General features: G+C 40.4%; 1 protein-coding gene across 1 annotated transcript in view; it reads left to right on the top strand.

Moving 5' to 3' along the window:
* Positions 1-14,904, top strand: part of arhgef19 (Rho guanine nucleotide exchange factor (GEF) 19) — a 37,464-nt gene that overhangs the window by 12,343 nt on the left and 10,217 nt on the right. Inside the window, exons 3-7 of the mRNA XM_050065815.1 lie at positions 10,275-10,986; positions 11,085-11,576; positions 13,371-13,503; positions 13,581-13,666; positions 13,763-14,019. Coding sequence (XP_049921772.1) covers positions 10,296-10,986; positions 11,085-11,576; positions 13,371-13,503; positions 13,581-13,666; positions 13,763-14,019 — 1,659 coding nt within the window. The 5' untranslated portion in view covers positions 10,275-10,295. The remainder of the gene's footprint in view (positions 1-10,274; positions 10,987-11,084; positions 11,577-13,370; positions 13,504-13,580; positions 13,667-13,762; positions 14,020-14,904) is intronic.

Below are 14,904 nucleotides of genomic sequence, written 5' to 3'. Positions count from 1 at the left end.
TTTTCCACTTTCCACTTTAATTTTGAGTGTGACTCCAAATCCAGACCTCCATGGGTTAATAAATTTGATTTCCATTTTTGTGTGATTTTGTTGTCAGCACATTCAACTATGTAAAGAACAAAGTATTTAATAAGAATTTTTCATTCATTCAGATCTGGGATGTGTTATTTCAGTGTTCCCTTTATTTTTTTGAGCAGTGTATATAGTCAAGTAAAGTGAAAAAGTTACTTTCTATTTTAATATTTTTTAGGGGTGTGTGCAAGATAATAAAAAACAGAACACTTGTTTATTAAACTTTTTTTAATGATGTAGAGCAGGTAGACTAATCAGACAACTCAGTAGTCTGAGATATGAATTATCTTCCACTGTCTCTCCGTCTCTACCCCTCTCTTTCTTATTATAAAATCAACCTCCAGTGTGTGCAACTTACCTCAAGGTGCTTGCCAAGGTTAGAAGAGGAGTTTTTAAAAGGGTGATCTCAGTGTTTTTCAGTGGGCACAGCATGGACTCCATCATGTACTGTTGTCTTTTTTAGATTTTGGTAAAAAAGTGTCATCAGATGTGGTCAGGGATTGTCGCTGGAAGTTCTGAGTTTGCTCCGTCATCATCACATCATGGTCAAAAGACAGGTGGTGCTTCTTTTTCTTCTTCTAGGCAGCTGGTAACTTGGCATCAGCAGTAGAGGTGCCCCTCATGAACTGCCCCCCCCCCCCCCCCCACATGCTCAGTCCCTGCATTTAGAACAGACTACCTGCAACAAAGGTATAAATGGCAAATGTAGTGAAGTAAAAAGGAGATTAATGGCTCAAAAATATACTTGAGTAAAGAAAAAAAAGTACAGTTTGAAAAAGGAAAATGAAAGGTATACTTGTTCCTTTAAAAAACCTACTTTTTTACTCATGTGTGTAAATAAGAGTTTTTAGACTTGACGGCCGATATGGGTTGAATCCAGGGTCACCTCGTAGCAACTTCCATGTTTGAGCAGTTGAAAAGTAGGAAGGGAGGCCGGAAATGTCTTGAGACTCAAACGGTTTGAGGGTTTTTTTTGTACCATATCACACAAAAGGATGGGAGGAGACTTTAACTAGTCTTTGTCCTGGCAAACTCTGACTTATTGTAATCTCATAAGCTTAGTTTCAGCTTGGTAAACATCCACTGAGAATCTGTGTGTTCAGATCAGCAAACTTCAGGAAGTTTGTTCCAGAAAGCAAAAGGTATCTTGTTGCAGTTCATGCGCAGTTAGTGCCAATCTGTGACGTACTCAGGAAGGAAACATCACAGGTTAATGGTTAAATCAACCGCGCTACCAAATAGGTTTTTTTTTGTTTATTGTTTTTTTTGCTCCGTGACTGCAGTGAAAACACTTGTATCCACAGTTTTAGCACTCTTTAACGATAAGGCTGCTGACATTGGGCATTTTTTGCATTTCTCAATCTCCCTGTACTTTCTGACTTCACTACCCTCTCTGTAGTTTTGTTTTTAGAAAAAAAACTTAAGTTGGGCACTGTAATTTTTAGCTAATGTAAGTGAAATGTATGTTGCATTTTTTGGGACTATTTTCAACTGCGGACTAACACACATTTGGTGCTTGCATGAGTCATTACAGCAGCAGAGTGGCATATATAAAATTACTTTTTCTTTTTTTTTTAAAGCAGACTGTACCAGGCCCATGGAAAAATGGCCTTAGACAAACACGACCTGATTACATGAAAGGTGTGCCAATCCTGGCTTCATCTTGTGATGTCATCTAGAAGAAGGTTCACGTTAATGTTGGTGTCTGTCCAACTTGAAGTGTTGTCAGACCAAAGAAAGTATCTCATTAACCCTGCAGGACCACACTGAGCAACGTATCTATCTTCATACAATGATTTATATATCTCATAAATAAGCATTGTGTTAAACTTAGGAAAGAATCACAATAATACCAGGCTGGAGCTCTGCAGACCCGGACAACCGCCCCCGGAAACACGCCCCCGAGGCAACGCACCCATCACAGGAACTGAGCAGCTGCGGCTTTTCTTTTTCCTTCTTCAACGAACTTTATGTAAAAATTCTAATTTTGCATCAGAGCACTTACAACAGGCATGCAAAACAGTCATGAGCCAGGAGGATTTTTTCCAGATAAATACATTAAAAAAAGGATGCAAATCAACAGTTTAAGCAGCACACGGAGTACACAATCACAAAACTCAAATACAACTAAAATACAAAAGCTAAATTCAAATCGCTAAATAATCATATTTTGCCAGAGTTTGACATTCTCACCTGAAGCCTGTGTGCTATCGTACATAAAGCATTGAGAAAACCTGTGACATCCTTCTTCTTTTTCTGATGTCTAATGGCGGTTGCTAAACAGCTTTTAGGTGCATTACCGCCACCTTCTCATATCCTCCTTGATGACGTGTTTTATAGGGGCGTGTTTATAAGGGGGCGTGTTTTCCGTGTCTGCAAGGCTGCAGCTGGACCCTACTCAAGAATCATGGGACCTGACAAAGTGTCAGTGTGATATGATGTGACATGATGTACACACACAACAATAACTTAATGTTGACCTTTGGTTTTACATGGGACACAAACAGTGGTGTCCTGGGTCAAAGTCCTGTGTTTGTTTGACCCGTCCAGCCCCCTGCCCCCCTGGCCCTACTCCCTGTGAAGACTTTGTTGCTCTTTATACTACATCACCCAACTTCCTCCTTTGCTTCCATCATATGAGGGAGGACAACTTACAGTGCACAGGTCATGTGATCACAGCCTTGATTGCATGGGTTATGAATTACAGAGCATAACTTTTCTCAGGTAAAAGTACAAACAGTGAGTGAGAACAGCCTGCACCAAGCAAAACAAAGTAGATTGCTGTTTTCAGGCTAAATAATCTCATCAGTAGATGAGAGTTTGTTGAGATGTTTATCGACTGTAAAACCACATCCACACACAAAGTATTAGTTGATGACACTTATAAACCAGGTGCAGAAATCTTCCAGAGTTCCGCTTTAAATCAGCGTTACCCTCACACTCCCAAACATAAGAAAAGTAAACAGTGCAGAAGTGCATTTCTTCACCTCCATGAACCACAAACAGCTTCAACAGTGAATCCATTTGTTTTAACACTCATCTCCCCCCTGGCAAACGTCAAACAAACTTTAATTATGCGATTACACAACATTTGGCCGTGTCGTGAAGCTGAATCAGCAGTGGATTTATGCACATATTCATGTGATACACTCCATTAAAGGATTATTCTGAGACCTTCAAGATGAAAAATATCACAATTAAAAATGCTCCTCGTATGGCTGCTGGCATTAAAGGCATGCCAGAGCGCCATTCATTAACTGCTGCACGCAGACATGGCGTCTTAGAGCAGCCTAGTGAAATTACAGGGAGAGACACTGGCAGCAAAGTCCATAACAGTCACAAATAACACCCTGCTGTGACAAGGGAAATTACACGTCTTTGGAATTGAAATTTTAATGGCGTGATATAATTGTATCAGCGCGAGGAATGTGCCGTACATGTAATCGGATGCTTTCATTTGTTGATAAATGTGGTGGTGAGGCTTATTGTCAGTTTATGGGATCTTTGAGGTTCCCTGATCAAATGTACAGATAGCTAATTTTCTGCAGAGAGTATGTTGATTTATGATGACTTGGCTGTTGGCGGAGGATTACGTGAACATTTGTTCATTAGGATGGTATTGAAAGATAAGATGATTATGGATCTGAGAGACAGGGTTTCTAAACAATACACTAAAGACTAGGAAATGAATAATATTTAATCTGATATAACAGCCTGCAGATAGAGGTGAGTGGAGTTTGGTTAATGCTGTACATGTAGAGCAGGATTACAGTATAACCAGCCCGTAATCACATCCAGACACCAATGAGCTTGTGTCATTATGCAGCAGTGGTCTGGATGTGTTTATATGGCTCAGTGGCTGCACTATATGAGTGGATCAGTATAAGCAGTTCCCACACCCTCTCAGGTGTCCTGTGCTCAGGGCAGCCTGGCCCAGGCACACAGATAAAGGCTGCCTTTGTCTGCAGCGGGGAACAGGTAACCATTTGTGCCTGCACTACTGTGTGTGTGTGTGTGTGTGTGTGTGTGTGTGCGTGCGCGCAGGAGAGAAACAGAGAGAGATAGGATTGACTCTGCTGCCTGCCGTTGCCACAAGAGCAGGTGTGGCTTTTCAGCAGCCTCATATTCTCGGCATACAGCACATGTGCGCTGAATAGAAAGGAAGGTAAACTATTATTTCCAGTCTGTGATTCTCCAAGCAAACAAACACCATTATAAACAAAGTTATACTTTCTGGAAAAGCATTCATTTATGCCTTTATCCTCTTCAGGGACACTCCTATATTCATGTAAATTACAGGTGTACAGTTTAATGTGATACCACCTACTGTAATGTAAATATTTCATAAAGATTTACAGTGTTTCAGTATGATAATATGATGATAATTACACTCTAGATAACATATAAAAATGCATTACTGGAGGGTATCATTTATCTTATCCATAACAAAGAGCCTGCAGTGTGTGTGCATGTGTGTGGCTGTAATCAAACAGATAAAGGAGATTAAAAAAAGTTAACAATTAACATTCACACACTGTGACCTTCTCTGTGCCCCACATAGCACACTGTACAGCAGTGATACTCAACGTACGGCCTGCAGGCCAGATTCGGCCCGTGATAGGGTGCCAGATGGCCCGCCTACTATTTTCTATTTTACAATAAAAACAAATTAAGTCACAACATGACTTTTTCTTGCTTTTTTTTGTACTTTGAATGTGAATAAGGTGCCAGAGTGCATAAATATGCATCAAAAAAGAGCTGGTTTATCAAGAAAAGTGCCAGGAGAGCATTCCCTGGACCCTCTGACAGAGGTCTGGGCCAAATGCCAGAAACGTTGTGCGTATACCTGACCTGTCCTGACCTGGCCGCTGCAGCTGGATTTACTTATTGGCAAAGATGAGTGAGGACAGCACACGTCAAAGGTTGAAAACAGGCGATTCATTTATTATTTACTGAAAAAAAGTTAATGTTTGTTGATTAACTGGCTCCTGGCCTCCTGTCGTTTTGCAAATTTGGCCCGCTGCAAAGCAAGTTGAGTATCCCTGCTGTACAGGATACTAATTCTGAGTTTTAAGATTACACAGCAGGAAAAACAACCAGCGTAAATGTGCTTAAAAATGCAAATGTGCAGGACGAAGTCCCTTGATTTTTTTAGGCGTAATTTTGTTGTTGGATGGTCCCATAATGCAACACACAAAGAAAATGAGGGAAGTGTTCATGGAGGGGAAAGAAAATAAAAGCTATGTGACTGCTTTTGCTGCAGTTTCACTATATGTGAAGTGTTAAGTTTGAAATTGACATTAAATTAAATTCACTGTTTTATAAATACATGACTATCAGAACAAAATATGATAAAACAATTTCTGTCAAAACATTCTCAAGCCAACACGTACAAGAAGTTCAAAGCCAAAAAAAAAAACCCAAATTGGATTGTGAATATCTATAAAACTATGACAAATCGTCAACTCGAGATATGACAAAAGCTCCCAAACAGCTGATGAGTGAACTTGTGGTGATAAAGTTTTATCAGCTGCTGTTTCCCAGGTCAAGACTGAACTCAATCTCTGCTGTACTGTATGACACTGGGACACAGTAACTAGGCCTACTCTTCTCAGCTAATGTAACTAAGCTAACTTACTGCTAGGTAAATGCTATCTAACCTACTAAAATATAGCCACTGGGCTGAGACATTTGACCTATTACCTACCAACAAATATCACCCATTCCTGAGAATTGCATTACCTTTTATTTATTTATTTTTACATACAGGATGTCAGATGTAAAATCTGATGGAGCTGATGTATTAAGTAGCTGACAAAAAGTTATATTAGTTTCACAGCAGTCGAGGTGAGTAGCCATTTTAATTTTCCAGGTTTTTAAAAGTTATTTTAATGCTGATCAAAATACTTTAAAACCATAATTCTCATTTAGTTTTGATTTAGGAGGGCTATGGAATTGACATGCTATAGTTGAGACACATTCGACAGCAATGTTATTTAATGATATTATGAAAAAACATAAATCTTACCAGTACTTGAGCAGCATTCCTGCCTTTTTGGAAACCAGGAGGTGAGACAGGAAACCATAGGAAATAGCGAACACCTTTTATGCCTGATGAAATGTGTTTTTGTATAAATCTGACAGAGTTGACAAAAACCTGGGACACATATTTAAAGGGCCAACATTTTCACACACAAAAAAAATATTTTTAAAACAAAGGATTATAGCAGTACATTTTTACACTGATGTTATGCACTGATTAGATTTTTAGATTTACTTTTTTATTGTCTGAAGTTGTGTATTTTTGTCTGGGACGAGGGTGCTCAGGGTAGGTTTAGAAGTTAAATAATGAAAGCAGATCAAATAATTCATAATCATATTTATTTCATTCTCGAGTTCATACTTTTTGCCTTTTGCCACAGAATAGTCTGGTGAACTGTCCATAGGCACCAAAGAGTAACCTCTTCTACTTTAAATGATAGAGTGATGGTTATGTGACTGCTGTGGGTCTTCGTGTGTGAGTGTGCTGTGTCCCTTCTGAACAGAAAGAAAAAAGAGAAACACATGTCTCAACTGACATGCAGACAGGAAATCAGCTCTGAACGTAGTTATTGTGGCTTTGCTAACAAGGCTAATTGATAGGCTAAATGCTACAGTAAATACTGCTTCAAGAAAACACAAATGTTAAAGACACATAACCTTAAACTCTTTAAGACTCTCTACTTTTCTTTTTTTTTTTGCTGCCGCCATTGAAATGTTAAGTTTGTTTGCACGTCACACCATATGTATATATGTCCCCTGGTCACTACTGCTTCTAGTGCTTTAAAAAATTGGACGTCTTTTGCCAATCTCGTTTCATTGGGTTTTTTTGTATTTTGGAAAGCCTCTTTGCTAATTCTGTCATTTTTATACCATGGGTATTTATTAATTTGCAATGTCCCTTCTTAAATAAACCAATCTGAACTGAACTGGGAGCAGGCATGTTATAGCTGCTTTGTCTGAAATATTAATTTACAACATTATCACTGAAATGTAATCACTTCTTTTGGTTATAAGGTGTTGCTTTTTTACAGTACTTTGAGCATAAAGTAACAAATAACGCAGACCCATGAATTTGAAAAATGTGACTAAGTAAAAAATGTCAAACCAGTGCACCTCTGAATCCCTCTGTGCTTCCAGTTCATATCAGGCTGTGTGTGCTGTAGGTTTGCACCAGTTTCTTTTACCTGGTGTTTAAGTCAGAAGTGGAGGATTACCTGTTCAGGAAGGAAGAGGGGAGGAAGAGACACAGCTCCATGAGTGTGTGTTTTAAGAGCCTGTCAGGAGAGCTAACTTTATGACCCGCTGCTGCAGGGTTTACACAGACGCTCACTGTGAATATTCAATCAGAAAAGGTGCCTGCCAGCTAACGTGAGCTGACAGGAAGGCAAACCAGCCGCTAGACTGATAGATGAGTATAGATCTCAGGTGAAAGGTGAGAGTGCTGAAGCTGCGTCCTCTTCCTCTGTCTGTCTTGTCTGTTGTGGTATTCTGTCTGGAGCTGGTGTGTGTGTGTGTGTGTGTCTAGATGTTAAGTACAGGGGCTGAATGGTGTGTGTAGAGAGGTCTTTAATTAGAGCAGGAAGACACGGCTCAGGAGACGCACTACACTAGCTTTAAGTGTGTGTGTGTGAGTGTGTCCATGCAAGTACGTGTGTGTGTGTGTGTGTGTCTGGAACATCCTGCACGCGTCAATAGTGTCAGGGTCCATCTTGCTAATTCCACAAGTGTCTGCTCGGTGTGTGTGTGCGCGTTTGAACATCTTAAATTAGTTTGCATGACTCCCCAAAATGTCAACCAGGGATTTTATTCCTCCACTGAGTCCATCAATTAAACATCCACAGACTGTCTGAAAAGTTGATAAAACATTCTGTTCTTTATAACTGAATTTACTGTGGAACACTGAGTCGAGTCGGTGGAATCCTCTGACGACACTGAGCCAAGTTGCTAACGGTGAATTGCGTCCAGTCAGCCATATTTGGTTACTGGATAAGTGGTTTGTTGCTGCACTGGTAAACTGGACTAACAGGATTTATTCCTCTGTATGCTTTATTTATTTCAATTGGCTAATCATCTCAAAATATTTTGTCCACACTTATTATAGATAACAAGAAAACGGCATTAATCTGTTATAATATTTATTTGTTACATTACTTACAAATAATGCTATTTTCTTTATTGCAGATGTTACAGAACAGAAATTGTACTGTACCCATATTTTTTTGTAGGTAAGAGCCCACACCTTCTCCAGTAGACTTTTAAAACATTAAAAACATGTCCACCACCGATCTGTATAATGTCAATCCATTTTAACGGAATTCTGTGTAATGGATTTTCTGGTCAGGTCAGAAAAGTGTACAAATTAGGTGCTGCATTGGCAATTTGAGCCCATTCTTCTCACCTAGTACATAGGTGGTTTAAATGAGCAGGTTTTGAATGCATTCAGACCTGGATTTGATTAAAAAAAAATTGCTCTAACTACTTAGAATCTCTACAATAAAACCTGGAGCGTGTCACTACAGTAGTAATGATTTTGATTTTAGTGTTGAATTATGAGACTGTATGAATTATTTTTTCTTTTAAAAAAGATTTTTTAAGAGAGGAAATAATGACATTATTACTCCATTAACATACAGTATTAAAGATATACTATGCAGATTTTTTTTTCTATGAAACAACATATAGTCTCATACAGAAGTAAATCCTGTCAATCATCACTTATGACCCAGTGTGGGGGGAGGTGTATTTATCTGCAGAGACTCTGCCCTCCACCTTGATTTTCTCATTTTTGTCATATTTTGCTGTTGAGCTTATTCCTGGGCACAGCACACAGTTTAGGTCAGGACTTTTTAAAAAGGTTGCAACCACATTCCAGACTGTAGCAGCACGCATCCAGGAGCAAGTTATGAAAATCGTGGACGTAGCACTGAAAATATAGTGAACAGTAAATCTGGGGTTGACTATTGCACATCTGTCCGTCCTGGAAGAGGGATCCCTCCTCAGTTGCTCTTCCTGAGGTTTCTACCTTTGTTTTTCTCCATTAAAGGGTTTTTTGGGGGAATTTTTCCTTATCCGCTGCGAGGGTCATAAGGACAGAGGGACGTCGTATGCTGTAAAGCCCTGTGATGCAAACTGTGATTTGTGATATTGGGCTTTATGAATTGAACTGAATTGAATTGAATTGAAATTAACTGACTTTCACTTTCCCCTGCAGTACAGTACTGTTTACAAACAGTAACTGATGATTCCTGCGTAGTATATCTTCAAGGTTAAAGATTAAAGGGATAGTGCACCCAAAAATGAAAATTCAGCCATTATCTACTCACCCATATGCCGAGGGAGGCTCAGGTGAAGTTTTAGAGTCCTCACAACACTAGGGGAGATGAGGTAGCAACATAACTCCACCTAATGGAGGCTTATGGCGCCCCAGATTCAAACGTCCAAAAACACATAATTGAAACCACAAAATATCTCCATACTGCTCGTCCGTAGTGATCCAAGTGTCCTGAAGCCCCGACATAAAAAGTTGTTTGGAAAAACGTCATTTGAACTCTGTTTTTAGCCTCATTGTAGCCTGTAGCTCTAACTGCCTCTCTGTACACTGCATTCACATGTGCGCGCTTGCGCGAGTCAATTATGTGTTTTTGGACATTTGAATCTGGGGTGCAGTAATCCTCCATTAGGTGGAGTTGTGTTGCTACCTCCTCTCCCCTGGGATCTCCGCAAGTGTTGTGAGGACTCTAAAACTTCACCTGAGCCTCCCTCGGCATATGGGTGAGTAGATAATGGGTGAATTTTCATTTTTTGGGTGCACTATCCCTTTAAGTTGATGTACCAGTACAATTAATAGTATGATTTTGAGATATAAGATGGAAGTTGCTGCATTATTTTTTTTTTACAAGTCAAGAGATGGGTCCAAATAGAATACTGTGGAGGCACTCGTCTTTTTAAAACATAAGATTTAACCTCCCTTTCTATCATTTTTGTACATTTCCTTTTTAAAGTATAATCAAGTAATAAATTGATACATTTAAAATATATAATTGTTTTTCTAAATTTGCATTTACATGAGGAATTAATAAAGGCAAATGAAATGATAAAAAGATCATCTGGAGTAGTAGTAAAACACATTCAATAATCCTTGTCTCGCTCTTCTGTTGCAGCTCCCATGCTTTCGTTCGGCCATGCTTCCTGGATATGGATTCTCACCTTTTCCTGATTTCCAACCCCACCTTCACGCTTTTCGCTGCCGAGGAGACAGTCCCAGCATGTGGATTCCTGGCTCAGGGGAGTCCCCGTCTTTGAACGAGGCCCAGGAGGACAGGCCTCTCCTCCACCCGTGCCACCACAAGCATGTTGCTGTTTGCCAGCAGGAAACATTGGCTTTTATTGAGCTACAACCACCAGTGACTCCTAAACTAAACGGTCTTGGCTCTTCGAGGCAAACTGTTATTCCAGAGGCCCAATGCACAACACACTCTCTGCCCCTGAATGGTTTCAAACACACACTAAACGAACTGAATGACATGCAGAACGGCTGCCACAGGACAGACAACGAGCATGAAACGACACTGAATTTAAACTCTCACACACCTGAGGGTGACTGCGAGCTTGAATGCCAAAATGGCAACAGGACTTCTTTGCAGGAGCAGACAGAGAAACCTCGTTCTGTCACAACAGTGTGTCGTCCTCTCCACTCAGCTCTCAGCCTCCCTCTGCCATTCCCTCTGTCCTCTCTATACACAAACAGAGACTCTTGGGAATCTCAGTTACCCTGCTCCCCATCCTCACCTGAAGGTCCTGGGTGTCAGAGCCCAGACTTCTCCCAGCCGCAGAGGAGGACGTCACAGGGTTCACTGAAAGAGAAGTCTATCCGTGAGTGTGCGGCTCCTTTCACTATGACAGAGTTAATGTAACAAATCAGGCTTTACATGCTTTATCTCAATCTAATAAAGTTATTTTCTTGTCTCCAGGGCGAAAGATGCAGGTCTATTCCCCAGACAGCCAGAGTGATGAATCTCTCAGCAGCCCGATCCTGGATGCAGACTACATCTTCCCAGGACCTTTTGCATCTTTCCTGGAGGAAGACCTCTGTGGATTATCTTCCCTGGAGGCCATTTCAAGCCCTTCATCCACAGACGGTGTTACAGATCTCCCAAACCTCAGTCACGATGATATTTTTGATCTACCCACAGAACCACTGCAGATAATAGAGGACTCGTTGCCAGGGTTGGGGTTAGAGAGCGGGAGTGTAGGGAGGTCAAGTGCCACAGGAGGGAGTTTTTTGCCACGCGGCCGTCAGGCAGATCAAGAACGGCGGCGGTTCTCAGCCTCAGAACTGATATCTAGACTGCAGCTGTCTCAGAGGAAGAACTCCTTCACCTTGAAGCTGGGGAAGTCGCTATCTGCACGGGTAGCCTCCAGGGACAGACAGAGCACCAACAGCATCAGTCTCAACACTGACTGTGAGTAGAGAACAGAACCAACATTACGGTAACATTTCATTGAAAGGTAGACCATAGTGTGTCACTACAAACAACCAAGAGCAGTATAAGAAAACCCATGACAATTAAATACCACTTCCACCAAAAACAGTTAAAAGCCTCAGTTTTTCAACACATCACTCAGTGTCAAACCTCAACCATTTGGGCTGCTGTATGAAGAGGAAACTAACTCTTAACCTATTGGCTCCAGCCTTGTCTCATGAGGGAAAAGGTCAATATTTGGGACAAGTGAAATTCCAAAATTCACAGACTCTTAAATCCTCATACAAGAAAATGTTTTACTTTAACTTGGAAACATTAGTCTCTTAATCAGTTATTTGACTAATAGAATTTTTTACGTGAGTTCTGGGCTGTTGGTTAAACAAAACAAGCAATGAGGAGACATTACTTTAGGCTCAGGGCTAATAATAGGGACTAATCGATACTAATAGATAAACCAATTTTTGAAAGTGGTTCAGTATTGACCACTCCAGCTGCAGCTGTGAAACTGGCTCCACTTATAGAGTTTATGCACAGTCAGTGTACGTCCACTCAAAGTGTTTGGTTTTGCCACTGACATGCACAGATTGTTATCTCAGTATCTGAAAATATTACGTAAAGGATCCCTACAGAGAAATAAAACACTTTTCCTTACCCTTGGCTTGATCAGGTCTGTTTATTAGTGTGTGTATCCAAGTCTCACTCACTCACTCTCACCAAATCTACCTTCAGGTACAAATAAAGTTACCTTACCTTACCTTACCTTACCTTACCTTACCTTACCTTAGGTAAAGTCGCATTCTGAATTCTCTCCCTTTCTACACTGTGGAAATCAACTTAAATATTCAGCCGTAAAATGGAAATCTTTTAGAAAATATTAAGCTTCTCTTTCTTTTCTTTCAACACAACACACTCTTCCAGGCACTATTCTCTCCAACTCTTGCTATAGTTTCTATGATTGAGCGAGACTTGGATCAAGCAAAAACGTAAGAAAAATTATTTATTTCTCTGTAAGGATCCTTTCCTTAATATTGTCGGACACTTAAAACAACAATCTGAGCCTGTCAGTGGCAAAAACATACACTTTTAGTAGATATAAATTGACAGTGCACAGTTGCTTGTAGGGGTTACATTGCAGCCTGTCTCTCTCTTAATGCTGGGCCAGTTTCAAAAATTGTTGTCTCCATGAGTCGCTTAGACACAAAAACATGGGAAAATAGGTTAAAATTTCTGAAGTGTCCCAGTAAATGTAACTACTGAATTTATTGTGTTTATAAAACAATTGTCAACAGATGAATCATAAATGATAATTATTGGGGGCTTCGGATGCTGTGTAATCACAATGTGCCTGGTACGAGTCCAGCTTTAGACTTTTGTTGCATATCATTTTGTTCTTTTCCCCTGTCTTATTTCCCCTCACGTCTTGCCTCTGTACTATCTAATACAGGCTAAAATGTCTAAAAAACATAGTAGGGAAAAGAAAATGTTTGTTACCCCCAGAGACTAGGTAACTGGGTAATTTAAATGTTCTGTAGATTAAGAAGAAAAAGACACAAATAGGTGAACTGCGAGCAAAGAGTCTAAAACAGCTGATTATGTCAAGAAGCTGTTCTGTGTATTTCAAGTGTTGCTGCAGTTTTACATCTGAAGAAGCTGTCCATAAACATCCAGCAAGGTGCAAACAGAGAGTACTTTTTTCATGAACTTTTATAACATGAGGTCCATTGCTCTTCCCTGGACCTCACACCTGCACTGTCTACTTTCTATCCTCTTTAGATAAGTCCAGCACCAAGCATCGCAGCTCAGGAGGCTCTAGTGACAGCGCTCCCCAAAGTCCTGTTGGACCTGCACCTGCTCTGCCCAGCAGTGACAATGGCATGCCTTTGCACCGTTGGAGCACAAAACTCGGGTAAACAGACTTAGAATATTTATAAACCGAAAAGATTAAAAGACATGTATTAATGTCAGCTCACTTTTTTTTCACAGAATGCGAAAGAAGTCAATAGAGGAGGACGTCAGCACACTTCCAACCGTTGCTGGTTCCAATCGATTATCACGGTTTTTGCCCAGTTGTAAGTTTCCCCTTTTCAAAACTTTTTAGCCAGTGCACCTCATTAAACCAAGATTTGTCGGATTTTCCCATAATATCCGTTTTTACTCCCCTGCAGCGATTCTGTACCAGGAATACAGTGACGTCGCCATCAACAGAGAGATCCAGAGGCAGCAAGGGAAGGAGCCAGGCACAGAGGATGATGGGCTCAGGGACGAAGGGTCAGACGGGACCCCGTCCCCTTCTAATCTGTCTCCATCCAGCTCCTTCCGCTCATCACGAGGTTCTGCTTTTGCACTGTGGCAGGACATCCCCGATGTTCGAACCAGCGGCCAGCTCGACAACTTCAGCAATGAGGAACGTAAATTACAGGAGGTGAATGAGATGTTGCAGAATTTTGTTTATCTTTGGACAGCTGTCTGCTAGTTAATGTTCTGTAGATCAGAGGCTCTCAATCATTTTTCAGCCAAGGAGCCCTGAGAAGATAGAGAATATACCTGGAGCCCTCTCATGTATCACCTTTGGAATAATCTGATGTATTTTTTCACTTCTATAGCCTCAGCAATGCCTGGAGGCATCAGGCATTGATGACTACACAGTTCTTTCCTAAGATAAAACAAAACAAGATAAAACAGATTAACACAATGATGAACTATTTATTTTTAACAAAAATAAACAATTGTGCAACAGCAGTTGAAATAGTGTGAAATATCTCCACACAGCAGATTGTCTCCTTCGCTCCATGACGTATGACGTAGATCGCATCGCAATAGATTTAAAGGGAAAGGATCGCCTCAGGTATAGGTTGCATTTTCCGATACCTGATCCATCTATTTTGATGATATCGGGGCTGATTTTTGATCCGGATATCGGATTGAAAAATCCCTATAAGATATGTAAGGAAACACCCCATCTCTAAATTTTGAAGCTTTTATGGGTCTCAAAAAAAGGCGGTTGCTAACAAGTGGCTCAACGAAACTACATAACATCATCACGGCAAACACAGCTTTAAAGCCTCATCGTGGTAGGGATGTTAAGTCGTGTGACCTCATTGTAGTTTGGTCATAGGCATTTGTTTGAAATGTTAGCTTTTTACTTCTGGCGATTGCAATTACACTTTAAAAATCATAAAAGTAGGTTAAATGTGTATTTTGACTGGTGAATTCTGTTTTATTGTCTTTGGTATTAAGACATACAGAATGGACTATAGCTTATTAATGAGTGGAAGATTTCTCCCTCCTTGAAAATACCCGGGCTTTC

Source organism: Epinephelus moara, chromosome 16 (genome assembly GCF_006386435.1).
Source record: "Epinephelus moara isolate mb chromosome 16, YSFRI_EMoa_1.0, whole genome shotgun sequence".
Taxonomy (NCBI): Eukaryota; Metazoa; Chordata; class Actinopteri; order Perciformes; family Serranidae; genus Epinephelus; species Epinephelus moara.
This window is presented reverse-complemented; position numbering and strand designations above follow the sequence as displayed.